Source organism: Grus americana, chromosome 4 (genome assembly GCF_028858705.1).
Source record: "Grus americana isolate bGruAme1 chromosome 4, bGruAme1.mat, whole genome shotgun sequence".
Classification (NCBI taxonomy): domain Eukaryota; kingdom Metazoa; phylum Chordata; class Aves; order Gruiformes; family Gruidae; genus Grus; species Grus americana.
Window position 1 is genome coordinate 57,048,755 of NC_072855.1, and position 27,494 is coordinate 57,076,248.

The following is a 27,494-nucleotide window of genomic DNA, read 5'->3' on the forward strand; positions in this document are numbered from 1 at the left end:
ACTTTGCAGGACTACTTGGGGTGTCAGGAATAAAAACGTAACAAAGAGCACACAGATATTGCCAACGTTTGAATAGCCATGCTTAACATTTTTTTTGACATTTCCGAAATCCTGAATAATGAGGCAAACCAAAATAGAAGAATTAAAACCACGTAGTACATATTTTTTAATTGTACTGTTTTGTGAAATTCATCCATGTGAAACAGAAGAGTCACCCCTAAGTCACTTCCAACTCTCAAAATACTGCAGTAATATCTGTGCTAAATGACTACAATTTCATTTTTTGACTGCTCAAGTTAGAAAAAATTAAGAGAAAACAACAACAACAACAAAAGTTGACATATACCTGAAAATGTTTCAGTGATAAACTGTGATCTATTATGATCACCTTCTCACCACCACTGCAACAAACGCGTGCATTCCTGGAGAGGCAGAGAGAAGGACTGCAAGAGGAAGCTAGCAGAGTTCTCCATTGTAACATATAGGACTGGAGTATGTCAGAGCTGTGCTTCCACACAGGATGGAGGTTGGAAGCACATCAAAGATAGAATTGATATGTGCCACCTTACACGCTCTGAATGTCTGTCAAGGCATTTAAGAAACCGCAGGTCCACTGCTTGCGCTGTATGGCAGTAGGCTGGGGCAGAACACATCGGGTTCTCGAAGTCAACATGACTGAGCATCACAGGACAATCTTGAAGGCTGATGTCCAGTAAACAGGAGCTGACAAGGCTCCAAACTGGTTTGATTTTCCAGCAAGTAAGTTCAAGACAATTGAAATCCCCTTGTTTTCAGGGAGTGTATCACTAAGGCCCTATTTGTTCCCAGATATATTTCAAGACAGCTCTGTTGACTGAAGTCAAGAAATACTACTGTCCACCCAATATAGATGGAAAACTGAGCCAGATACAGCACGTACACTTCGTATCACAGTAAATAGTGCCACAGCTGATGGGGGGAATGCAAAGGAGCCCAGATGTCAGGCTAGGATCAGGATTGCAGCTTGCGAGTTTTATAACATATGACTACACTGACAGCTCATTGTAAGCACGAGTATAATTGTGCAGCGCAAGCTGTGCAACATGCTATTAACAGTTGATACTTGATTATAAAATAAGAGTAATTGTAATAAAACTTCTTAGCTTCACCAAACGGCATAAAAGCAGGATCTATCATGAAGTTTACTTACACAAATTTTGCAGGCTTTATTTTAGAGACGGACCATTCTGAATTACTTTCAGCTAAAGTTCAGTCTGCATTAACACCTCTGGGCTTCGGTTGTCTTGAAAGAGAGACACCCCTTTTTTGCTCAGGTCTAAAAAAGAACTCTGGATAGCAAGTGGTCGAATAGAAAATTATGGAAAATTCACAGCTGTATGGTAGAACATAAGCTTTCAGACAGTACTGGCCATTATCTTAGAAAAAAAAGCTTTCCATGTTAATTTTTCCCCTCAAAAACTGTGACCTTCATAAGAAGCATCTCAGCAACAACAAAATCTCAAGTCTTCTTGATGTGTAAAGTGCAAACAAATATAAGGCTTAGGTTATATGTTTGTTCACCATCCCTCCATCCAGAACCTTCCACAAGTTAAAGAGAAAGAGAAGAAAGAAAAAAAAGTTAGGTAAAGGAAGTTAATTTTAAAAAAAAAAAGCTTTCAAGTGAGTGACTTACATAGTTGTCTCTTGCAGACCAGCCTGGATAAAGCTGCATGTGTAGCTGCCTTTCTTTACGAGCTAGTTCATAATATTTCGCTTGTTCTTCACGGGAGAGAGCATGCCACTGCAAACAAAATAAACATAGCATTAGACTAGGAAATAACTCATACCTAGGCAACAGATGACATCAGCAATTCTATTTATGACTTTGATTCAGTCCTTCCCCACTGCAAAAATGAAATTCATTAGCAATTACAAGCACCCATGTTTATTAACCAACTTTCAGGCATTTGTCAGCTCTGTAACTGCCAAGTGCCTTGAGCAAGACAAAAATCATTTATGGAAACAGGGCTCACCAAATAATCTGCTCACAGAACCATACTCTCCCAACACCACTTTAGAAAAAACACAACCAAAACAAAAAAACCCCAAACAACCAAAAAACACCCATCAGCTCCTGACAAAACAGAAAGGCTTTGTGCTGCTTTTAAAGGGCAGCGAGCTCCGCACCACAGAAGGGTTCACCATCTTGTTTTTAAGCAGCAGCTACACACGGGTTTTCAATGCCAAGGCAGAGGGCTTTCTGGGCACCAGCAGGCTCCTGTTCCAAGATCAACCTCTAATGGTTGAGCTTCAAGGTACCTGCTTTCTGATTTCTTCTTGTAATAGAAGAAAAGAAAATGGCAACTGCAAAAAGTGTCTAAAATACAGAAACCACAGAACTGCAGTCTTCCAAATTATGAGTTGACCTCTGTAGCCAAGTAGGGATAAACTTCCTGCTTTTATGTACTTTAAAAAAACCCAAACAAAACCAAAACCCCCTCACAACCTGTACATTTGAAAAGGCATCAGCTGTATCAGTATCTAATAATTTTCTTGTTGAAACACCTATCATAGGCCTGAGCCTAAAGAGTAAAGACCTTTTATTTAGAATCAAGTTCCACTGCTGCAGCATTAGACACGTCTTCTTGTTTGACTTTGACAACACGCATGGAGGAACAGGCAGGGGAGAAGAAGATATTAACAAAAAAAAACCCAAACAAAAAAACCAAAAACAAAGAAAGAAAAAAGATGGACATGAAATTATTAAGACACTCATGCAAGAATAATTTACAGAACTAGGATTTCAGATCAGATCACATTTGTATGATTTAATATGTCATTTTGTTACACATCAGAAGTTGCACTTGTCTGTCTTGGCTTGGCAAGTTCGATGTGTTACTGAGAGCACAGCAGTTCAGCCTCTTTGCAACTCTCAAGCTCCAGATGTGCATTCCAAAAGTGGAAGGCAGTGAACATTATGCCAAGGCGTCAGAGAGCCCAGCAGCATGCAAAGCGTCAGCTCCTGAGAACAGAGGTGGTTCCTGTTCTGGAGTGGCACAGAGTATACTAAATAGTGACCAGGATGACTGAACACAAAACATTTGGTAATAATTAATCTCCAAGCAATTATACTGGATAACTCATGCGTTGTTTGTACCACAGTAAAAGTGGAATTTGAGGTACTTTCACAGAGAACAGTAACTTGAAAGAAGTAGTCCAAGCTGTGGAAAAAGCAGGCAATGGAGCACTGAGGCCTGATTCATTACCAAAATGGAGATAAGCAAGCCACTGCCCTCATTCAGGCCAAGAAAACAAGGCTGTCACACTAAGCAACTACGATCGATTACTGAGGGAGTGAGAATGAAAGACTTGCATGAAAAGGCAAGCGCCAAGGTGTCCTTTAAGAAGAGCTAACAAGAACATCAGAAAGAAGGCAGAAGGCTGCAGGAACCGGGACAGGTACCTATAGATTACTGCTCTGCTGGGCAGGGCAGAGAGAAGTCTTCATATCGTAACAGAGAAGTAGTAGTTAAGGTCATGTTCTGACTTCCCACTTAAAAAGCACAGGGTTTTCAGAGAGTTGCAGTGCCTCTCAATACTGCCTTCGTCAGTGGTCAAGAAGTCAGTGGTCACTGAACAAGGGGATTTGAATAATCCCTACTCAAAGTCAGATTGATACAAAAGTCATCCCTTTTCTAATTTCCCGTACAGTCAAGGGCAAAATAGGCATTTACCTCTGCTGCTTTCCCTTGGAAGAACAACACTGGCAGTGAATGTGAATTTTGTAATTGTGCGTTGAACTGCATGGTTTTTTTTCAGAGCACGGAAAGACCAAAACATGCCTACAATGCCACAGAAGCAAATGGCTCTCAGCAAGGCTCTGGGACAACGTATACCGGGATCATCAGTACTCGCCTGTTGACTTTAGAGACGTTCAAAACTTGACTGGACAAGTCTCTGAGCAACCTGATGTAACTGGACCGGCTTTGAGCAGGTGTTGGACTAAACAACCTCCACAGGTCCCTCCCAACCTACATGACTTTACAATTGGACCACGTTATATTCACTTTTGAGTTCCATCTCCAGTGGTGTCCAGTGTTGATCTTTGAATGATCCCCTCCCGCTCTGATGGACACCAGCCTAAGGGAGATCCCAGAAGGTGATTTGAATGCTCCTGCTGTATGTGCATGAGGATATTTCATGCCTGAGGTGCTGACACCATGTCATGAATAGAATAGACACCGATTTGATGATGTTGCTAATGCTGAAAAAAGAAAAATCAAGATACTGCTTTTATTTTTAGTTGCATGTTTTATCTTCTATAGCTAATTTGATAGTTGCACATTAGTTAGCACCTCAAGCAGAAAGTGAGCCATCACACCCAACTAAAGGGAAACACACAAATTAGCAGCACACGTGAGTACACACACCCCCTCCTATACATACCCTTCTGCCAAGAATCTGGTTGATAGCTGCACTTTCTTTCAGAGTACACTCTGCTACAACATTCGCTCTCATTTCTTTCATGTACAACATGAAAGCATTCAGAGGTTTCTTAATATGAGGTCTTTTTGGCTCTTGTTCTTTTCTCTGTTCATGCTGAGGCTTCCTAAAACGTGGTGGGGGAAAGGGAAAGGAGGGGAAAAAAAGCATCCATTTACCTTCAGCCTAAAAAAAACCCAATGGAAAATTACCAAACTGTGGTTACAGTAGCATTTAAGAAGTAAGAATGAGAATTTCAGTGGTCATGTCTCATCCACTTTCATATCTTTTCAGAGAACTGACTTAATTTAATAGTCAGGGAGGATGTCAGGTTGACATTCTTTAGCAAATAACATTTGATCTGTGAATCCACTCCAAATTCATCACTTGTCTCAATTCTCTTTCTGAATGGCTATCCATAGTACCCTAGAAGACCACTGCTACAGGCAGGAGGATAGCTCCTCATCCACTTCTGTCTTAGCCCTTTGGCCTTCAAGTACTAAGCAAAAGGGCCACTTTTTACTAGTAGATTTTGCAGATAAGACCTTTTCCAGCAGAAGTTTGTGAGTTCACACTCAAGCAACATCCACAGGTAGACAGGTTCATGATTATGTCTGAATCAAGATGACTGTTGCTGATAGCTAAAAAGTGCCAGACTAGAATGAGAAATGGCTTCATGTCTCACTACTCTTCCCAAACAGTAGTCCACATCTCCTGTTTTAGTTACAGGAGAAGAGTTCAAAGAGGACATGAAAGGCACTTTTTTTTTTTTAAAAAAAACCTCCTTGACTCTTCTTCAGATAGAGTTAGTTCTCAAACATTTAAAGATTAACGGCTAGCGTGGAAAGGCAGACTCACACATGCATTAGCTCACTGTCGTTGTGCGGATGTTCTTGTTTTACTTGAGGTGTTACAATAGCTGGGTGAGGGATTCCAGTTGTGTGAGGGCCTGGAGGACCAGGAATCATGTGATGTGAAAACCTAAAAGAAAAAGCAAAGAAAGGTCTGTAACCCTACTGAAGACAGGCATCAAACATGTATGACAGCAGCGGGATGTCCCAAGAATACAAACGCTATGGAGCTTGCAATGGAAGACAATTCTTTAAGAGTGCATGAAAAATATTTGGCTAAGATTTGTGCATTGTAGCCCATTTATTCAAGGAAAAAAACCCCAAACAGACAAATCAGTCAACATTTTTGTTGTAAAGAAGTTATTTAATTACCTTTCAGGCAAAAAGTTTTAGCAATGCACACAAGAAACATTTAATGTACTGTTGCACTGACTAGCAATAAAAATACACATTTCTTAACCAAAAACTATTTCCACACCAAGATATAAACATTTTTAAAATATCCACCACCAGCCAATGCAAAGGAGGGAACTGCCATGCAGAAACAAATAAAATAAAAGAAGAAGAGTCTTTTCAAGAAGATGCCTCTCTAAGGAATATCTTACTTTTCAAGGTACTTGAGCTAAAAGATTTTTAACATCACTTCATCTAAACTCACTATCCTTCTCTCAAATACTTAAAATAAAAATAAACCAAAAAAATCCTGCATCCTCGAAGAAGGGGGGGAGGGGAGCAGAGAGACAGACTTTTCTCATAAATAAACCTTCCCTTCATTTGTACAAGAAGGAAAACGGAAAAGAAAACCAAAGCACCACTAACTCGATCATCCCACCCTACTAACCCAGGTCATCCTCAAGGAAAGCTGAGATGGATCTTGAAGGTGCTGAGCATTGCAAGCTCAGGTGCAGCAGAAAACCTGCACGCTTTATTTTGAACTGGTGGAAAGTACCATTAACATCAAAAGCAAGCTCATGCTCCAAAGGTTTGCTGAATGAGTGCTGGTTAAGGAATCACATCCAGCCTCTCCTTTCTCCATTCCCTAGTCACCTTGCTTTTTTCCTTCATGCCATCGAAATAATGCAAACACAAAGCCCTGCAACCAAATCAGCTCATTTTATTAGGGGAGAAAGGATGGGTTTTCTTCCCAAACACCCTGACAGGCACATGCTTATCATTCCCCTGTAAAGTAGTGAAGGGACAGTGATAATCCAAACGAGCCCACACAAATAGAGGCAAGAGGACCCACCACTTATCAAGTGGCCTGTCTTAAGTCCCTGTGCAAGAGGATGTGTCTCCTACTACAAGTCACACAAAAAACCGCCCAGAACGGTATATTGCAACCTTGTGTACACCAAGCACAGGATGCAGAAGCTGTCTTTAGAGTGCAAAAGCAGAGGAGAGGAGGACTGGAGTGTGTCACGGCCAAGTCTCAGTTAGCATTGCTTGCTTGCACTTAGACATTAGGACACAGTGCCTGATTCACACACCAGTACAAACACACTGTGCTGGCATCCCTTGCCATTAGTGGCTTTGGGCTATGAAATACCTACTTGCGAGCAAGTTTCCACACAGAGTGATAACTAAACGATTCAAGACTAATTACCAACAACTTTGAAATTAGAACTAGAGAACGCAGACTAGAGTGACAATCCACCTGGTTGCATATTTGCATGAGCAAAACCCAAGGATGCACACTATATGTTGCATCTAGAAATGAACTAACGACTCATTTCAGATGAAACAGCTCAATTAATTGTTGACAATTCACCGGTGCTCCAAGAAAATGCTGAATGAGACCAGTGTGGGATCCAGGCAAACTGTATATACACAAATATGTTAAATAAAAATGTACGCATAAGGTTTTAGCTGACTGAAAAGCAAGCAAAGGCAGACCAAGATGCAAGCAGAAGAGCAACTTGCCCTCTAATGCCAGCAGTTACTCCCCAGTCAGTCATTCACCTCCTACACCTACCTGGACATGGAAGGGTCGACTGAGAGTGAGGATGGATAGGGCTGCCTGAATCCACTCGAGATGGGATATACAGGCTGACCTTGCCTGAGGTCACAGAAGAAAGGAACCCATCAATCATACAATACGGTATTCAGTAGTTACTCTAGAGTTACAAGCACTTGATGGGAACTTAGTACTAGTCACAAAAAAAAAAATAAAAATAGTAATGGGTAACACTTTCAAGAGTTCTGCTGTATTCAAACCTAATGAATACTTGAACACTTTGGACTTCCTCCCTCGCTATTGAAAGATTCCCAATCTGGTTTCCACTGGGGAAGAAAATAGAACAACCAGCCTTCCTCCCCAAAGCACACGTGCACGCACACACACATGTGCGCGCATGCATGCACCCTATCTTTCTCCCTCTCTCACCTAGTTTTAAAAAAACTGGAATCTGATTTGGTTAACTAGCTCTTAGGGAAGAGGCATTTTATGCCAAATAGTTCTACTGTAGATCAGTGCAAGAACACAGGACTGAACTGTGAAGCTAGAAAACCTTTTGAACAGTTTTATTAAGTCTTTGAAAACCTAGGACTCTTTCCATTTGCATCTTCTATAGTGAGGTAGAAGTGGCCAGCTCTTCTGAGAAAGTAGAAGTATATTTGATAAAAAAACCCCCACAACCACCTAAAAGCCACAAGCAACACAAGTTCATCTTATCTACTTAAAGTTCAAACCTTGCAAAGTAGAAGAAGCTTGTGTGAAATTCTTACCTCCTTTATACTCCCACATATACAGAGTATTTTGTCACCAGCCTGTCACTTGGACTCTAGTGTCATCATCACAACTGTGTTCTGGTTACTTTCAGTTAGCAATGGTTCAGGTTGTGACTACTACACCCTGAAGTAGCATGCTAAGCTAATGCAAACAAATACCAGTTCGGCCCAAATACCTGAACCAGCCCAGAAAGACCACCACACACCAATCCTATTCAGTTAACTTATTGACGGGCAGATCAGCTTTCAAAGGGGGAAAAAAAAAAAAAAAAGGATATTGGCCTTTGTATGGTTCAGGATACAGGTTTCACACTTGGAGTGCATTACTGGAAATGAACAGTGAATGCTCAAAGGGAAGGGGAAAAAAAAAGGTGGAGGAAGTCTCAGTAGCGCTACTGCACAGAAGGCGGCTGGAAGCCGTATAGCGTAAGGGATGGCTGGGTGCGTACTGCTGTCAGAGAGCGCTGCTGAGGAACACATCCCCAAGCCTTGTAAGATTGGACCTTGTCTCTCTTCTTCTCTCTCCTTTCCCTCTTCCCTCCCCCCCAGCCTCCGCATTGAGAGACCATTCAAAAGAAATGATTGACCACATCTGGAAAACGAATGCCAGGAACTGCCTGGTGGTGGTGGAGGTGGGGAGTCAGCCGAGCAGCAGTGGGGGGGGGCGGGGAAAGTCAGATACTTCCATATTTTAGTTTGGTATCCGGTAATAATTTGTTCCAAAAAGGCATGTGGCACTTCCGGAAAGGTTTGCCAGCAATATAGCATTTCACCATCTTCTGCTCCCTGTTTTCTATGCCTGTTGTCATCTGGGTCATGTTTCCCTCCCATAAACAATTAAAAAAAAAAAAATCTGCATTGCTCCTTGCATGGGCACAGATTAGCAAAGATACAGGTTCTAAAATACTGAAATTGTTGCTGAGTTTCCTTATTCCTTGCTCCGACAGATCTGAGGGCAAGTACCTATCTACCCCAAGCAGACATGAAGCATCCTGCCAAATTGACTATTCTGAAAATACCACGTGTTTCCTCCAAAAGGAAAATGACACCCTGAATGGCAGAGAGAGACCCTGAGAGGGCTAGTATCAGCAAGAGCAGCAAAATCTCCCAGTGATGGAGGCTCCTCTCCATACAGAAACTGTGAAAAGCAGCAGACTACAAAAGTTTGTTGGCCATTTTGGTGCAGTTTCAAGATTTCCCCCTCTACACACACACACTTCAAAGTTCCTTCTTACCTCCCCTCCCCTCAGTAATTGCAATTTTGTTTATTAAAAATTTACATTTAATTCCTTGAGAACTGTTTTCTGCTATCTTTCCAAATGCCAAGAGCCACAAATCTGAGCCATACGAAATACACAGACTTCAAAGTGAAAGCTGCACTTCAATTTCTGTACGTGTTCAAAAACCAGATTCAATTCATTTAAAAGATCGACATTTTTTGATCTTTTCAACTAAAATAACATAGTAATTTCTTACTGCAGCGACATTCGTATTTTGTAAATGCTGCAATTGATTCAACAACAGCAAATGGTGTGAACATGCATCTTTGTCTGAAAAGAATCTAAAAGATCTTACCAGCCAAGAGGTGGTGTTATCTGTCCAACCCCCCCTGGAGACAAGGGATAGAAGGTAGGGAGATCAGGAGCTGGAGGATGCCTGGACATGCCTGTTAAAGAGCACAGAAGAATGAATTACTTTCCCCTTAAAATACTACATGTGAGCTACAGATCACAGCTAACACGGCCAACGCTACAATGGAATTAGTGCTCTGGATGAGAAATAACCACCTTCATTAGTGTTAAAAGCAAAAGGCTACCCATGCACTTTTAAAATAATAAATAACTTGCACACAATACTGCAATTCAAAGGGAAATACTGGAAAAAAACAAAGTGGAAGGAGGGAATAAATGTATGGGTAAGGACCTGCGCAAGTTTAGATCTCCTGTAAGGTGTGTTAGGCAATACTGTCCTCTCAATGGTCTCACCAGACCCAATCGGATCCTGAGGACCTATTCTAACCCAGCGTGAAACAAGAGGAAAATAAAGCATTGTCAAAGAGGCTGCACAGCAGAGCTATTAGATTAGGTAAATTGCTACTTGTACGTTTTTGTGGGTTCCCTTATGGATTCACAGATTTTGGAAACTTGCTACCACAGAGGATCAGTGGTTAATTAAGAATCATTTTCAGGCCTGTAATGGTCACACTTGATATGATTCATTTGGCTTCCAATTGTCACTCCAGCTCCAACTAAGCTCTTCATCAAGTTGACTCCTGTGGGCTCCAAGGTCAATCTGTTTTGCATTGGTAGTATTTCATGGAAAAATAAGAGTCCCATCAGAAATGATCCATCAGCTCGCATTCCCCAGAACACAGAGTCCTACAACTGCAAGAATCACCTCAAGATTAAAGCTAATCCTCGTCCCTAAAGGGTCCACGGTCTCCATTCTTCACCTAAACCTCGTGCCCCCAGGAGACATGGAATTATGGTTGCAGAGGCCACAAAGACATCGGTTTATTTAAATGTGTTTGGGGAAGAGGCAGCTGAAGCAGAAGGAATTGTTAAGTCTACTTCACATGTTAAATCAGCTGCTTTAAAAGGGTATTAAATATTTATGTCATGACACTCCAAAGGTCCAAGACTGAGTGTGTGCTACCTTGAGACTTGGTTTATAGATTGATGTTACTGATTTATTTCCCTCCCTCACGAGTTTGTATTTAAATCTTCTGAATTTAATTATAAGATTTGAAGAATATCTTTCAGGATTGTGCACAGTAAAGAATGGAAAACAATACTGATGGTGTTACTGTGTCAAAAAAGCTAAATTCTCAGACTTGGGACCACAACCTGAGGAGCATATTTTTGACTAGTTGTCTTTTCAAAGGTGTAAAAGAGTTGGTGGCTCACAGGAGAGGGAACACTTTATATATCCCAGGGTTTTTATGTGAGAGGGAAGAGAGGGAATGCTCTTTTAGGGCAGTTAAAAAAAAAAAAAAAAAAAAGACAAAAAACAAGCCCAGCCTCTCATCTCTCCCATTTCTGGTGATGGTTGATGGTCCAGGGAGTGACAACACAACCTTGGCCCTTCCAGACCAAGTTCTGTGAAAGGAGCTGGGCCGCTCCTTCCCCAAAATCCGCATTTCTGACCAATGGAGGCAATGCTGCTCCTTCTGTGCTCACCCACAGTGGTTATTGCTAGCCCAAAACTTGCGGACCCTTATGGGGGGCTGTCAGCTACCTATCGCCCAGCAGGAACATACACAGCGACCGCACAGCCAGCACCCTCCAAAGCAAGCTCTTGCTCATGGGAGGCTTAAGAAAAAAATAACATAATAAAAAATAAAATAAATTAAAAAAATAATAAAAAAATAAAATAGACCACCTTTAGAAAGGAGGTGGCTGCGTGTCCATCCCAAACTGCCTGGGGTGCAAGAGGCAGCGCTGTGGGCAAGCTGCTGTGGACCCCCTCATCGGGGGATTTTGGCAGGAGGAGGGCACCCTGGCATCAGGGCTGGGGCGCCAGGGCAGCGCCTCGCTCCAGACCCACAGCGGGAGGCAAGGACAAAAACAATAGTCAGAGGCATTTGGCAGAGAACCTGAGGGAAAAAGAAAAAAAATCCTCTCTTTGCAGCAACTGCATGGGCCACTTCACTGGGGCTGCTCCCACACGCCAGCGGCGCTGAAATGGAGCATGGAAAGACCACACACATCAAGGAGACCATCACAGCCGAAACCAGAAGTCTCTAGCCCGCGTTATCCATCCCCATCTTTGCCAGACACTGTGCAAAGGGATCGAGAGCTCATTCAGGAACGCCGGAGGGGCACAAGCTCTGTGCCAGAGATGCCCCTGGCCACCCCCCCGCAGAGCCAGGCTCTGGGCTTGTGCTCGGGGATGGGGACATGAGTGGTGGGATGCACTGGGGCTGGACAGGGGAGAAGGCAAGAAGAGGCAGAAGGGAGGACAGGCAGCAGAAACAAGAAGTCAGACATTGTTCCGTTTGGGTCTGCACGAGAGGAGTACAAAAATTAACCAGGAGTAAAGGCAAAGAACTGGGGCGCAGGAGGGCAAACCATCATCCAGCAAATGAAAACCTCTTGAGCTCACGAACTGCAGCAGCGGGGTGTGCCCCAACCGTCTCAGCCAGCTTGGGCAAGAGGTGGAAATCCCGTTCTCTAACACATGGCATCCCTGGGATTTCATGGAATAAGCACGAATATCCTTCTCCTGGGTACTGATGCAAAGGAAGAAGGCAAATGAGGACAGAACGTCTCCATTTGCTTCTTCCAATTCTAAAAAAGGTATTATACATGTATTTAGAGGCCAGGCTTTCCAGGCAGAGTGCTTTTTGTACTCCTCCTACCTAAAAAACCCCACAACTAACAAACAGCAAAAAAGCACACAGAGCCACAAGGCCATGGTATTTTCTTGATGTAGCCCATATTATCTGCGTAGTAAGGCCAAAATGAAAACAAGGCATTCAGGGAAAGTCAGAACTAAAAAAAAGTCTCTCTCCCTGAACAATGGTGGCTAGACACCTCTCCAGATAAATGAGACAACTGTGCATGTGGATGCGTGCCCAGGTAAAGCAGAGCTTCATGATCTTGTCAGCTAGGTGTCACACCATGTGGTGGGACACGTGAGTGCATAAAGAGGCAGAGAGGCACCAACAGACATCATGCCCACGCACAGACGTCCCAACTACAGCAAACGCCTTCATACACCCTCTGCTTCCTCTCCTTCCCTCCTCGCCACCAGTTCTCCTGCACAGGCTTCTCCTCCTCAGGCTGCTTACCCAAACCCTGGCTTACCCTGCACCGTCCGGGGTCAATCCTCCCCTTGCACCCCCCCCAACAACCATCACATCCCCCCCAGCTCCTGCATCCCAGTGCAAGCAAACACACCCAGGGGTTTCCTGGGGAGGGTTTGCTGGGGCACCGGGTGGGAGCTCTTGGCACAGGCTGGGCTTGGCACCGTGGAGATTGTCGGCACTTCCCTGGGGACCTGCAGACTGACCTGGAACGGGGCTGGCCTGACACCCCACATGAAGATCTGGGGGGGGTTTTGTTTGTTTTAAGGAGTCCTAGGGGCACAGAGAAAACTGACACATGCAACCCCAGCATCTAAAACGATGATTTCTGCAGAAGGCAGCGGGCGTCAGAAGGTTAAAAAATGTCATGTTTGCAAAGCCTTAAGCTGCGCAGGCTCAAAACTGTATTTTATGGGCTATGCTTCAGTTATGGCTACTGACGTATGGAAGAATTCAGACAGCCAGAATACAAGGACATAAAATACAATTTTGAGTGAAAGGGAGACAGAAAAGGTTTCAATAACACCACTACTGAAGTACTCTTCCCCCATTTTCAGGAAGGTGAGGGATGATTGCCGTTTCCACATCTGCACACTGCAAGCCTCAGGCACAACAGGGGGTGGTGAGGCCTGGCTGCTGCTTATTGAGATTTTAAAAGATTTTGATGAGTAAAGCAAGCCCAAATTATCACATTAGAAAGAGCACGAAGATTTAAATGTCCAAGTTAAATATCAGCATCACGGCAGAATTACCATCTCTGAAAGCAGACATGCACGCCTGGAACCCTCCCTCTAAAATATTAACAATAAAGACGTATCAGTAGCACGGGGGGCACTGGGACTACTCTGCATCCCTGCCAGAACGGGATGGGCTCACCTTGTTTGGAGCTGACGTCAGAGGGGATGTGAGACGGGTGTGACCCTGGGGAAAAGTGCTCATCGCTGTAGGTGATAAGAGGGGTGAGGGGGTGAACCGCATGAGAAGGCTGTACCACTGGCACCTTGTTTGACTGCAAGAAAAGAAAATAAATTAAATTAAATAGTGTTAGAGAGGTGGGGCTTCTGCATTTAAAAAAAAAAAAAAAAGCGCACTTCCAAAAAGCAATTTTTACGTATTTGTATTACTGAAGGTAGGGGAGACAACATTGGGGCTGGCAGACAGCAACCAGGTTTCCTGCCGGAATTGGCATCCTCGAAGCACCGGCGCCTGAGAAGGGATGTGGGCGTTGAGGTGGGTCCAGGAGCAGGAGGAAAGGCATTTGGGAGACACGGAGGTGGGGCTGGGGAAGCGGCGGCCGGAGAGCCGCAGGGCAGGAGGAGCATGGAGCACCACGCCGGGCAGGCAGGCGCCGCGCACCAAGGGCTGCGACCAAAGGGCGGCAGAGCCAGCAGCAGCGCTGAAGAAACCGTTCGGTTATGGGATCAGCATTAAAAAAATAAGAGAGATTTAACGTGCAGGTTTGCCAGATCTCCAGCCTTAAAAGCAACACAAGCATCATCGACACCACTCCTCCTCTCCATCGATTTCCTGCGCAACTGCAGCACGGCACAGTGAGGACAAGCCCCCAGCCTTGCATTTTACAAACACCATTTGAATCTCCTGGTCTGGATAGCAGACAACTGAAAAGCCACCCTTAAAAGCCTACTTTCACATATAAGTGGTTGGCAGTGGCCTCTCGGAGGGGTCAGTTAGGGAGGAGACCCGCTGATGGCTGGGAGACCTCTCACCGTGTCACGCCAAGGAGAAATCAGAACTGCTACAAACGCCCGAAAGGGTCCCGAAATGGGTGCCGCAAAACAACGTCCATGCAGGCCAAGACACACGCTTCCCATCGGCTCTTCCCACAGAGGCGCAGGGGAGGGGGCACTCGGCAAGATGGAGGGACACTGCCCAAAATCACGCTCTTGGATCAAGGCTGCAAGACAATGGGACTCGTCCGTCCCAGTAAAATGCTGCCGTATTAACACTGCTTGAAACACAAGTTGCTCTTCCCACGGCGGAATGAGACGTAGCGATGACGCCAGTGTGTAACAGGCGCTATTTATTTGTGCCCTGCCGCTCTACCCCGCCCCTTAGCAAAAATAATTATGTCACAAACAAGGTTTTAATAAATTAAAAAAAAAAAAAAAGCTGTCCTTCAGACAGAAACGCTGATAAAACTCAGCAAGGACAGCCTGTCAAATAAATTATTTTTTTGCCTTAATTCCTTATAAGAGCCCAATGAAATTAATTTTGAGTTCACTATTGAAATCCCAGCACAAACAGATGTTAGGACAATACTCCAAGCACAAACCCAGGATTTCTCTGGACTTCTGGAAGCAGAAGGGTTATTAAACGGACAACTCAATTTATTGTTAAGGCTGGTAGGAGTAGAGGAAAGGGAGCAAATGGGAACCAGTGCAGCATTTTCTGCTTGCCTTGTTTCCAGAGCACCACCTTAAGGAACTTGCATTAGCAGGCAGTATCTTCTTAATGTCTGACCTATCCCTCCAGTCATATAGCTCAGAATCTGGTGCCATGAATTTTTGCTAAATTATGCTATCCTTGCTCTCCTCTTAATTTTACGGTTTTCAACACAGATTTGCTTTCCTGTGGGAAAGAGATAAGAACCTGAGGATTTTAATTTAAGCTTCGGCCTTGTCTTATATTTTGCAAGATGGAGAGAGAAAGCAGCGCTAGTAGGTGTTTTAAAGCCAACAAGCATTAGGACCATTTTTGTGACCAAATAATAAAAGCAATATGAATTCTCAATAATATATGAGTTGAGTTGTAAAGGAGATAGCTCAGACCGCTATTCATCTGTATAAATTCAACAAAAACCAGATGCCAACAAATTTCAGACAATTTACAAATCAGGCCTCAGTCTTTAGCTACGAGACTTGCGGGCCAGCCCACCATTCAGCAATTACTTTATCAACAATAAACTGTATATTATGAATAAAGATCAGGCAATAGATGTATTTAGGTCACACACACGCAGCTGCTAATCAGCATTAATTTCTCAAAATTTAGTAATTAACATTTTGTATTATACTGGATGTAATTGTCATGCACGCCCCTGGTATCAGGGTTACTTGCTTTCAGAAATCACCCATTTGTACTTTGAGCAAGCCAATCCCCGTACCCCCTCACTCTCCAGCATCCTGCAGATTTTATTTTATTTTCTAATTCTCGGCACCTTATCCCCTAAGCCCACGGCAGCGGCTTTCAACGGGCGAAGGAAATGTGAGAACTCAGAAGAAAAAGCAAACTGCTTGTCAGCAGGCTTAAAATTAACATATAAACGGGCCGTATCTCCATTAAAGAGCATTTGGGGGTCTGCAGAGCCAGAAACCAGGGCGGGGGGGGGGGAATTAGCAATAAATAACAACAATAATAAAAATCTCTCTGGTGTGCCTGCCCCACACCACTTTGGGAGGACCTAAGGAGCTCTGGCAGCTAAATCCTGCTGGGCACCCAGACGTGCCACCGGACGGGGGCTTGGTGGGCACAGGCTGAGCTTCCCCCTTCCCTGTGGTCCCACCACGATGACCACAGTGATTGACGGGGGAGAAAACACAGAGCGACACGTGTGAAACGAAACCAGGATGAGAAAGGCCTAATGACATGTTTTCCAAAAGCCCTACAGACTAAATTGGTTCTGCTATGGCACCTACACTACAAGTTCCACCCAGATGGTTCATCTGGGACCTCCTCCCTGAGAGGGTTCAGGGCATGAGACCAAAATCTCATATGCAGGCCTGGATGCCCTTCTTGCCGCCCTCTCAACCCTCCCACGTGCTCCAGCTGGCCCTGCAGAAGCTGGCCTGCACCCTTCGCTCTTAGGGACATCTGGACTGGGGATGATGCTGAAGCCCCTTCCACAGCCCACTGCTTGCAGCGGACATTACTGCCCCAAAGGCTTTTCAGGGCTGAGCAACATGGCCAAAAATCCTACTTTATGCTGAGATACAAGATGGCCCTAATTAGATTCCTCCTACTGCAGCCCAATTTCTTTGCCCATAGGCTTCCTCCTCCTCCCACAAATGTGCCACCCCTTCTACATTCATCTCCCCAAATCCTCCAAAGATGGTGCATACAGCTGCAGAAACACTTGAGGATTGACAGAGACCTGAACCCAGGGAGCACCAATCTGGGTCAACGTGATCTCCATGCAGGGGGAACTCGGTCCCCCGTGCTTCGCTCAGGCCCTGCTAACCAAGCTAGCAACCACCACAGCTCTCCCCAGCACACGGGTGACATTTACATCTAATACAGGCACAGTTTGCAGAGGACCTTTTCTCCTCAATACAACCTCAAAAATCTTCCCCTGCGAAACCTGATCAGTCCACATACCTTTGATGAGACAATTACATCATTACCCATTGCCCTACATGAGGCTCTTTAATATTTCAGTACAGAAATTATGCCTCATCCGCCCACCAAAATGTAGTATCTTGGGGCAAGCTGGCACCTAAGCAGCTTCTAGAAACACAATAAAGCAGATGAGAATGCAATTCTCATTGCCAAGACAATCTGAAGAAGTTGGACGTTCATTGAAACAGCTCTGACGCAGCGTACGTGGTGTACTGCCGCACTGCATCAGTTTCGTCACCTTCATTAAAATCTGGGCCTAAGCTTCTTCACACACCCTGGAAAGTAAAGGAAATTTAATGTACAGCCCAGCTCAAGATCTGCGATTTGGAAAAATAAATAAATAGCTAAAAGTGAAGACCTGTGGCTTACAAAGGTGTAAGGCTTTAAGGCACCTTGTCACACAGGTGTCATAGCCCATTATTAAGGCTAAAGGGTAACGGCGAAGGAATCACCCACGCAGCAGACCCTGCGGCAGCATCCTTTGGGATCCTTGCACCCGAAGGAACTCTCCCCAGCCCTCCCCGGGGCACTTCTGCTGCTCAGACATTTGCTCATCAGCTTGGCCTTCAGAGCTGGTATCTTTTATTTCTCCCGAGCGTGTACGTGCTCAGGCTGAGGCGAGGCAGTGCAGGCAGGGGACGGTCCCCTGAAGGGACACCAACAGGGCAAAGGGGCAGGGCTGGAGGAAAATACATCTATTGGAAACAGCAGGAGCTGAATTATTTGACCAGTTAGTGCATGGATGAAACTGCTATTCAGTTTTATGATCGATTTGGAAAAAAAAAAAACAAAACCAAAATCCCCAAAGAAATGTTAGTGGGCAAAGGGTAAGAGCTCGCAGGGACAAGGACCCTGACCCAGCAGTAGGCATTATGCTGGCAGGAGCTTCGCTGTGCACCAGACGCCAGTTTTAAACTATTGCTGCGTGAAAGTAACACAGGCACAACCACCCAAGTCAGCACAAGAGTAAGTGTTTCTCTTGCAAACAGCAATCAGAGTCCGCAAGCATCAGGCTTGAACCGGACGCGGGCATTTTGGGCAGGACAAGGATGGGGGAAAGAAACCATTGGCACAGCTGCTGCCTCCCTGCGGGACACGGCTCCTGTGCCACGCACAGCACCCAGTGCCGGCGGAGGAGCTCCTCTACCAGCACACGAATGCGGTGGTGTTACTCACCATTTTAAACGAGCAGTGTCCCCTCATCCAGGGAGTGCACTTTGAGACAGTTCAAATTAATCTCTGGTGAGTCAATGTTGAAATGCTGCATCTCGGATTCAGTCTGAATCCGGGAAGGTTCTCCTGACTTTTGAAAAGCAAGACTGCCAGGAAAAAAAAAAAACAACAACAAAACAAACAACCAAGCCCTCCCTGAACAGCTAGTTAATGCTTCAGCAAAGGCCCGCACCTGTAAGGTATCCTATATGCAACAAGTGTGCAAAAACTATAAAAAGCTTGAGACAGCCATGGCAAAAATGCCTGTAGGTCAGCGCCGGGCGAGACGGGCGGCTGGGAGCTCCCGCTGGAGCTGGGGGGACCATTTGTTCCAGCTGCTGTGCAGGGAAAGATATTAAATTAACGACCCTTCAAAGGACGCACATCTACAAAGGAGGTCGCAGACGGGCAGGGAGGTGCGCAAAGAACTGCGAGCAAGCGAGCCTGTGCATGCAAGACCCAAGTGTCCCCAGGTCAACACCTAAAAAGGTGCTGCATTGGTTTTTGTTTTGTTTTTCCTCTTTTCTTTAAACATAAAGCTGCTTGTAAAAAAGCCAAAAAAGGCCCTAGCCTGTCTACTTTTCCTCTCCTGTCAACAAGTTGCACGTTGGGTACAGGCACTAGCAGATGGTCTTCTCAATTCAGACTAAAATAAGCCAATTACAAGGGGAAAAAAAAAAAGCAAAAAAAAGCAAACCCACAACCAAAACTTAAGGATGGAGAAATGTGTACGTTCCCTTTTGTTTCTGAAAGAGAGGGTCATTTCAAAAAAACATGGCTTCAAGTTTTTGACAGCAAATGATAAATTCAGGAAGAAAATAAAAAAACACATAGCTCCTCAAAAAACCCCCAAAACAACCAAAACAACCAACCCCAAACCCTTCCACTATTGCTACAGCAGTACCTCAAAATAAAATGACCAATGACTTTGCTGGAGGATTTGAGGATACCTTGACCTGAAGAGGCAAGAAAAATCCATCCCTTTTTTAGCCTATTTAATTTCTAATTTCTAGAGCCCTGAAATCATCCTTAGGCAGAAGGTCTTAGCAAACCCAGAAGATGGCAGTTTCAGTTGTCCTCTCAAAATGGCGATAGCATTTTAAAGGCATAAATGCAGACTTAGTTCAGTCATTGCTGACCAGCTGTTGCAATAAAAATGCAAGACCAAGAAGAATGTAGTTTTGGAGCAATGTCAAAACCAGGCCCATGTCCAGGTTCATCATGGACAAGTTTTAGCACAGGGGGACCAAAGGCTGAAGAAGAGGAGGTAACAGTAAGGTGGTTTTGGCCAGAACTAGTTACTAACAGATGAAACAAGCTCATCAACACCAGCAATAACTGCAATTATAATTTGCCACCTCCCTGGGAGCTATCGTACGATACCTTTCCATAGGTAACTTTGCAGAGATGCAGCAAGCTCAATAGATAGAGTCCTCCCACCCGTCCCCAAACCATTTATTTAGAGCAAATAGTTTTATGTCCAAAGTCAACCTCCTTCTACATTCTTGACAGCAGAGATCGTTTTATGCTTAATTTTCAAAACCTTCTGCAATCCTTAGACAGTACAATTGGGAAAATGACCTAGCAGGTACGGGGGCGGTGGATTTGTAACCTTCCTTTTAGCCTCACCTGAAGCTAAAATGAGCAGGGATGGGAAAGCACGCCCACAGGAACACCCCGCTCATGGGGAACAGGGGCTTAAGAATATTGTGATTTATGAAAGCCAAAGAAAAAAAGCGCAGTCTTTTTATCCTGCTTCACAAGTCGGCAATGGGGGGCCATTTATCTCACTGACCTTTCGTGCTTACAAACAGCGGGGGTGACACCCCAGGGACTCGCCACGGTAAGGAGACAAAATGAAACGCTGCATCCACTCTGATGCGAAGCTTTACAGCTTTGCAACCACTAACAGTTTTTCAGAACAAAACTAGAATCAAAATCGCACATTTCAGGGGGTAAACTGATGGCTTGCAGAGGTCAGAAAAAATCCTCCTGGTCCCCCTTTTCCTCACGTCCTGTACTTCAATGCTTTGCCACATAATTAAGTTGTATTGAGTGCTGGGAGCCAGGGAAGGGGAGAACAGGAAAGTTACTTTAAGTCAGTCATTGAAAGCTTGCCCCTCTCCCCAGGACACCTTGCATCAGGCGACCGCAGAGCTGCGGCAGCTCAGGAGATCCCTGGGAGATGGAGAGAAGCAGCAACCAGCGCATATGCGGGCAAAGGAGACACCCAGGATCCTTGCGAGAGCTTCCCGTGGTTATTCAGGAGCAGGAAAAGTTTGTGCTCCTCTTACAGCTGCCCAGACTGCCTTCCTTTTTGGGAAGCCCAGCAGCAACCAGCTGTGAGGGCAATGCATGGGAAAGGCAGCTCCACGGCTGACGACACTGTGCAAAGATCAGCACCCGAAGCAAAGGGGGTGTCACAGCTGGAAATGCAGGCAGCATACGAGGAAAGGCAAGAGGAGTCAGAGCAAACCGCTCTGCCTGAAGCCCTTCAGCACAACAGTCAGGGGAGCATTGCAAAGAAAAGAGTAAATACGATTCGATAACGCCTGGGATAAGCATGTATCTAGATGGATTACAATCAGTAACTGGATTCAGGTTAATTGCAATGTTAGTGAGAAAGCACCACGCTAATGGCTTGCCTACATTCTTGTCTTTTTCCAAATTTTCCACCCCCTCTCCTTCAATCTTGGAAATTAATACAGCACAACTGTGACGGGTTTTTGCTGAAAAGTTGTAATAAACATTTGAGTTCCCTCAAGACAACGTTAAAAACATGGGTGTTGAATCTCTGACAGAAACATGCTTTATTTCAAGTGTTCATTAAGCACTGCCCTTAAGTGATTAAAGCACACCCAGTATTAAAATAGCTTGATTAGAAATCCCCTGCTATCTCCATTTTCTTCTCTCCCGTGAGTTCTTAATTTGTTTGTTCTCGCCTGCTCAGGAAGGCTGTCGGGAAACCTGGAGTGCTGGTGAACCACGCGGGGAGCCAGGTAGGTCTTGCAGGGCTCCAATCGGGAGAGGACAAGCCCATTTCTATTTACACGCTGCAAGTTCACGTATACACAGATTATACTTAGTGTTGCACAGCCCATTAGTTTTAGAAATATGTGCTAACAACTGATATGGCATTAGATTGCCAGCAAAGCCACATGCTCGCAGGGAAGGGTTTCTCCTGTTAAAATATTTTGCAGCGGTTTATTTTGTTCTTCAAACTCGGCACTGGGTCCTCTCCGATGGCCGTTAATTGCCAGTAAACGTTCTGCAATTTGCCAGCTCATGCTCATTTTAAGCTCTGGTGCCCGTACGATGGGCCTTTTAATTTTGCCCATCCTGAACAGTTCACCTTCTCCCTGATGTAAATACATGCACCAAGAAGCCCGCACCCAACAAGCAGCAACGTGCAGCATCAAACCACAAGTCGACCCCAGGGGGTCACTAGCAGCCCCAAAACCTGGTAAATGGGGCTGCCAGCAATGGAAATACTTAACTCTCCGGATGGCAGTATGTGCCATGGGCCGCAGCTCCCCCAGCCTTATCCCATGCAGCATCCCTGCTCCTGCCTCAGGCATCCTTGTCACACACAAGCTGGTCCCTTCAGCTGAAGAGGCGTCCCCCCGTCCCCCCCCCCCCCCCCCCCCCCCCCGTCAGTTGTTTCCTGACCTGCCCAGAGCTCTTTCTGTTCTCGACTGGCCAAGGGGAACACAGGCACCGCAATGTTTTAACAAGCCCAAGCTTGAGGCTCTGATTTGCAGGGGCCTGGCTTATTAATTGCTTTGCCGATAAGAACCGCTGCCCCAAACCAGCAGAGGAAGCCCACGGGACATCAGAGGAACCGGTGCCCGCAGCCCGGCTGCTTGCCGGGGGACAGGGGGTGATCAGCAGGGGTTTTATGTGCTGGGAAGCCCCGGGGGTTTTGGGTGGTGGGACCCCATCCTGGTGTCACCTCTTGTGCCATCTTCAGCTCTTCCCTGGGGACAACACTGCTCTGGTTTCTGTCACCAGAGCCGTCTGCTGAGTTAAGACAAAGAGACAAGCTTGCTTGCTTGCCTCGAGGTTATCAGCATCCCCTGCTCACAACAGCTTCGGTATCTTCTCCGGGGTACTCAGACCTGTGAGCTAATGGGCTTCTCCTGGGCAAAGGGATGCACTTCGGTCCAATGCTCAAACCAGGGACTCCTCTGCACCCTCAAGTGCTCACTTAAATCGAGCCCGCAAACCGCTCAGGCAAGTGAGATGCCAACTACTACGTAAGCGTACAAGTTTTGCACGAAAGCAGGCAGTCCGACGGCAGCCTCTGAAGCCTGGTGTTCCTGTTCTGGCAGACAATGTGCGTCACAGGATGGGATGACTTTTCCTCATCAGCCTTCTCATGTCCCACAGGATACGGGCCAAGGCTCCTGGGGGAAACCAAGAAAAAAACCCCGTCCTGCACCCTGGTGACAGGAAGATGCCTTTCAGCATCGCACCGGCGATGCATCAAAAGTGCTTGAAATAAAACCTCCGCTAAATGTACTTACATTAAGTCTATGTTACAGCCTATTCAACACCGCATGCCGTAGAGGCCCAGAAGACTGAGAAATGGGTCAACTTCTCTTCGAGCAGCAATTTTTAAGATGCACTGAATAGAAACATTCTTGATTGATTGAGAAAATGCAAGAGCATGACACGCATTGGGAAGACATCTGAGCTCTGTCTCACAGAAGGTACGGACAAGGGCTCAGATGCCTGTGCAACCACCTGGCACACCTTTACAGGTCCAAAACCTCTGTTCGCATGAGGGGGTATGAAGGAAGCACCAGTGGGGCCAGTTTCTCCACAGTCGAGGCTCCCAGGCGCCGCTGACCCTGCATACACACTGGAAAAAGTTTTCAAGTAACTTCCCTGAGTCCAGTTAAACCGTATTAACAGATTTATCCAATAACATGCAAATTCAGGTTTTAATGAAAAGTCTTAAGTCTCAGCTCTAAGTGATTTGGACTTTTCTGCTAATGGCATCTGCTAATGACCAAAGATTTAATGCATCAAGTCTTAGCATACATCAGTGCAAACAATATAACCATTTAGTGGAGGTAAAAAGTCATCTCATTAGACATCCATCATTGGATGTGGGCAAGATGGCCCAAAAGCTTAAAATAAAATATTCATTTTTAAACTAAAAAAAAAAAATTAAAAAAAAAAAATCCCTAAAAACGTACAAATGATTAGGCCAAAAGTAGCAGTCTGCTAAAGCTTCACTAGGATTGAAAATGCAAACCGCAACATTTATCTGGAGGTAAAATGCATTTGCAAGTACTTAATTTCTGCAGCACTGTTCCACAGAAGGCAAAACCAATTTTAACAGGAATTAAAGCAATAGGGCCCTCCAGAAACAGGATGTCTCTTAGACAGGTTATTTGAACCATCAGTAGAAAGTCACAACAGGAATTATTTCTCTACCACATTGTGGAAGATGATTTCAGTACAAACAAAAGTGTTGAAAAGCTACTAACTTCATTTTATGTATAAGTCCCACGAGGGTTCATCATGTCATAAGACACAAAAACATACACAAAAACATGCCCTAAAATTACATTTACGTGTAGCTAAAAATATAAAAATCACAGCACGCAGCTAAGCACAAGCAAAGAATGACTCGAACAAGGCACGGGCTGAAAGGAGCAGGGCTGCAAACACTTTTTTTGGCCCAAACCATCGATGCTGACTGTTTCATCTGAACTTTTGGCATGAACAGGACCAATAAACCTAACACAAAACACCACTGGACGCTGAGCTACCGATGCATAATCTAAATGCTCGGTGTTTGTAGTCCCATTTGCCAAACGGCATCTCAGAAGATATAAAAAAGGGACCGACGCATCCCAGCCATGGGCTGCCAGTGGGAGATTACTCGGGTCAGGGGAATACTGCAATTATAATGGCCCCGTGCAGGCTGCCAGCCTGTTTGCAGGAGAAGCGGAAAAAGGAAGGGAAAGGGGTACCCGGAAAAGATGGAGCACCCCACCTTCGTGTCTGCTGTCTCCCCAGGCTGCTTAGAGAAGGGGTTTTTCCCCTCCCCAAAAAGCAATCTCATGGCAAGCCTTGCCCCCAGCTTCAGAGAGGAGCCCCAGAAGGATGCCCTTACGTTAGCTTTGGGGCTAGATTGGCCTCCAAGAGCCGCCCATCCCTGCCGATACACACCCTCGTGACCCAGGGGTCCTCAGGACCCAAAATGCATCCTTCCCTGTGTCGGTGGCATTGGCTCTCCTTCGGTTTTGCTGCAGCCCCGTTCACCACCCATCCTCGCCTGTGCCCCACCACCCTGCGTTCAGCCCTGGGAAGCTGCCTGGACCCCCCTGGCCCCGCTCGGCTCATTTTACTGCACTACACCCCTGAGCTCCCCAAAACCAGCCATTTCCTTCAGTTTTCAGGCCTTTCCCACACAGGCACACAGCCATCCTGGGTATTGACCTGAAGGCTCTCCAGTGGCTGAGGAGATGGGGAGAAATGGGGAGAAATGGGGGGCTCACCTGCTCCCCCTTCCCACCCCACTTGATTTCATCTGTTACTACTAAGCCTCTTCCCCCAGTTGGCCACACAGCTTAAAAAAAGGTTGCTGGTATGCACAACACACATGATGCCTTTTAAATCCTGCATAGGATATCTCTGCCTGCTGCTACACTTTTTTCTTTTTTTTTTTTTTAATTCAAGAGCTGCCCTTTAAAATTTAAAAATCGCTCCTAAAAGGAAAAAAACACACCCAGCCCACAACCTAAGTTTTGTGCAGCAGGCACCTACATCCTCATAAAAACCCTGGGCTGCACTTTATAACATGGGTAGAAGTCTAAACATCGTAAAAAAGAGCCTAAATTGCCAGATTGCCCAAGCCTCCAGTAAATCACCCTTCCAGATGGGCTTATGGCTGCACACAGAGCCCTGCTAGTAGCACCGGGTCGCCCCGCAATTATATTTCAATCCTACTAAACTCAACAAACATTATATGAGAGTTATGCTCCATTTCATTGAAGAGGCACTTCCAAAGTTTACCATCGTCCCATCATTACCAACGGTTTGATTTTTCATGCAATTAGCACTCCCCTGTGCAATTAACTCCACCCCCCCCACCCACCCCGAAATGTAGCGGGGGAAGAGGTGGACAATTTCTTATCATAACCACATCCCTCCTCAGTACTTTTCATGGCAGTAATGGCCACGCTTGGGAGAAATACAGCCGCGTCAGACTCCGCAAACCACCGCAGAACAATTGATCAGGCAAAAAACTAGCTTATGCCAGGAGAGCTCGGGGAAGCATTCAGCCCCTCTCCCCCTTCCACCACTAACAAGGCGGATGGTTGAGGGAGCCAGAGATGCCCAAACGCAATGCTCACCCCTTTCTTTTTTGGGGTGGATGCAGGAGGCACCTACATGAGACCTGCACGCGCGCTGCCGTGGGGCAGTACACCCCAAAAACTGCTGCGGCACCTGGCATGGGCTGGGCAAACTCAGCCAGTGACATTCCCACCCAGCAACCCCTCCAGCTGCCGCCACCAGCCAGGAACCTGACTGAGGTCTGCAACCACGTACCTGAGAAAATTTTAAAATTTTAAATTCCCGCCTCCGCCCCCTTCTCTCTCTCTTTCCCCTGCTCCCAGCAGAACTGGCAGGCTCCCTCCCCATTCCCAGCACGGTATTTCGGAGGTCACGACCAGACCCTCCCCTCTCCCCTGCAAACGGAGCACACTTTTTAGCTTGATGCTCTGGGATTTGAGGATCATCTGGAGGTTGAGCGGCAGAGACAGGCCCTCCGGCTGCAGGCCCCGTAGGTGCTACACACAGACACATTTTCAGCTTGCTTGAGAGGCAGCTGCTGGTCCAACAGCCAGTTGCACAGTTTGCCACATTTATTTGCAGATAAGGTAAATTTTTACCCCCCCTTTATTCAAGAAACAAGCTGGGTGATAGATTCAGGGGCATCTATTTCAGACCTTTAAACAAGGAATCACGTGCTCTGTTTTTAAAAAAAAAGAAAAAACAAAACACCCAAACCAAAAAAACCCCCTCATTTTCCCCTTTCATGATAGTAAGTGCCCTTGCTGTGTAATAATGCATGCTGCGAGAGAGAAAGCATGTCTAGGTCTCTCTTACTCCTATCCTATACCTAGGATAAGGATACCTTAACCTCGATTAAAAATAAAAGTTACACCAAGTATCAGGCTGTTGACGTGCTTCCACCATCTCACAGGTGCTGGGTCACAGCCAAGATGCTGTCACACTGTGAAACACGGGAGAAGTCCCCTCTGCCTTTCACGTAGTTTCAGCGCCCGTGCCTGATGACAAAGCTGGCAGGAACACCACGCCAACCAACCGGGCTGAGAACAGTCAGACCCCAGCCGCAGCCAGAGACGGGACCGTGAGCCATGGGGTGAACCCACATCACCCCAACTCGAGGCGTGCAGCCCCTCATGCCACCGAACTAGCACAGATGCAATAATATGGCATCTGACGTGCAGAAGCAGAGACAGGATTTACTCATCTCAAACATCTCTTCCTTCCGCTCGCCCTCCCCAAACCTCCCTGTCCACACACAAGCTGCTCATGGGGGATAACCAGCTCGAAATGAGAAATTAAATACCAGTCTATCAAAACAGTGAGAAAACACTATCCTCTCACCGGAAGATACTGTGGATAATTTCTCATATGCCCAATATTTTGGAACTCACCGTTTGTATCACTTGCACAAAACTAGGAGCTGAGAACATTAGGAAAGCAGCTCCTTCGGTGTAGCACAGAGACGGAACACAGCTTTTCTCAGCATCAAGCTCTCTCACACTAAGTCAGAGGAAGGAAATGCTACCTCCCCCACGAAAATATTTTTTTAAAAAAAAAAAAAAAACCAAACCACCTTTCCTCTTCAGAAAACCCAGGCCAGGTGTTACATGCTCTCGACATCAAGCTAAGGCCAGGCTGGCTGATCTGTAGGTTCACTCGTTAACGAGATAAAGGATTTCAGTGCGGTGCTGCAGTCTGGGCTGTGGGAGCTGTGGGCTGGAGGAGTGCTGCCGGCAGCCGAGTGTCACTCCTGGAGGAATGCCTGA

The 27,494-nt window shown here is 45.7% G+C and overlaps 1 protein-coding gene across 8 annotated transcripts in view; it reads right to left on the reverse strand.

Annotated features, from left to right (window-relative positions):
* The window catches only part of LEF1 (lymphoid enhancer binding factor 1), a 69,292-nt gene that overhangs the window by 14,979 nt on the left and 26,819 nt on the right, over positions 1-27,494 (reverse strand). For 5 of the 8 annotated variants that reach the window (XM_054824643.1, XM_054824648.1, XM_054824645.1 and 2 more), the window contains 6 exons: positions 13,723-13,855; positions 9,615-9,705; positions 7,285-7,368; positions 5,320-5,442; positions 4,426-4,588; positions 1,673-1,780 (listed from right to left, as the gene is read on the reverse strand). In XM_054824643.1, the coding sequence (XP_054680618.1) occupies positions 1,673-1,780; positions 4,426-4,588; positions 5,320-5,442; positions 7,285-7,368; positions 9,615-9,705; positions 13,723-13,855 (702 nt within the window). Of the gene's footprint in view, positions 1-1,672; positions 1,781-4,425; positions 4,589-5,319; positions 5,443-7,284; positions 7,369-9,614; positions 9,706-13,722; positions 13,856-27,119; positions 27,214-27,494 lie in introns of those variants that run through there. The other 3 variants (XM_054824649.1, XM_054824650.1, XM_054824651.1) reach the window with 2 other exon arrangements.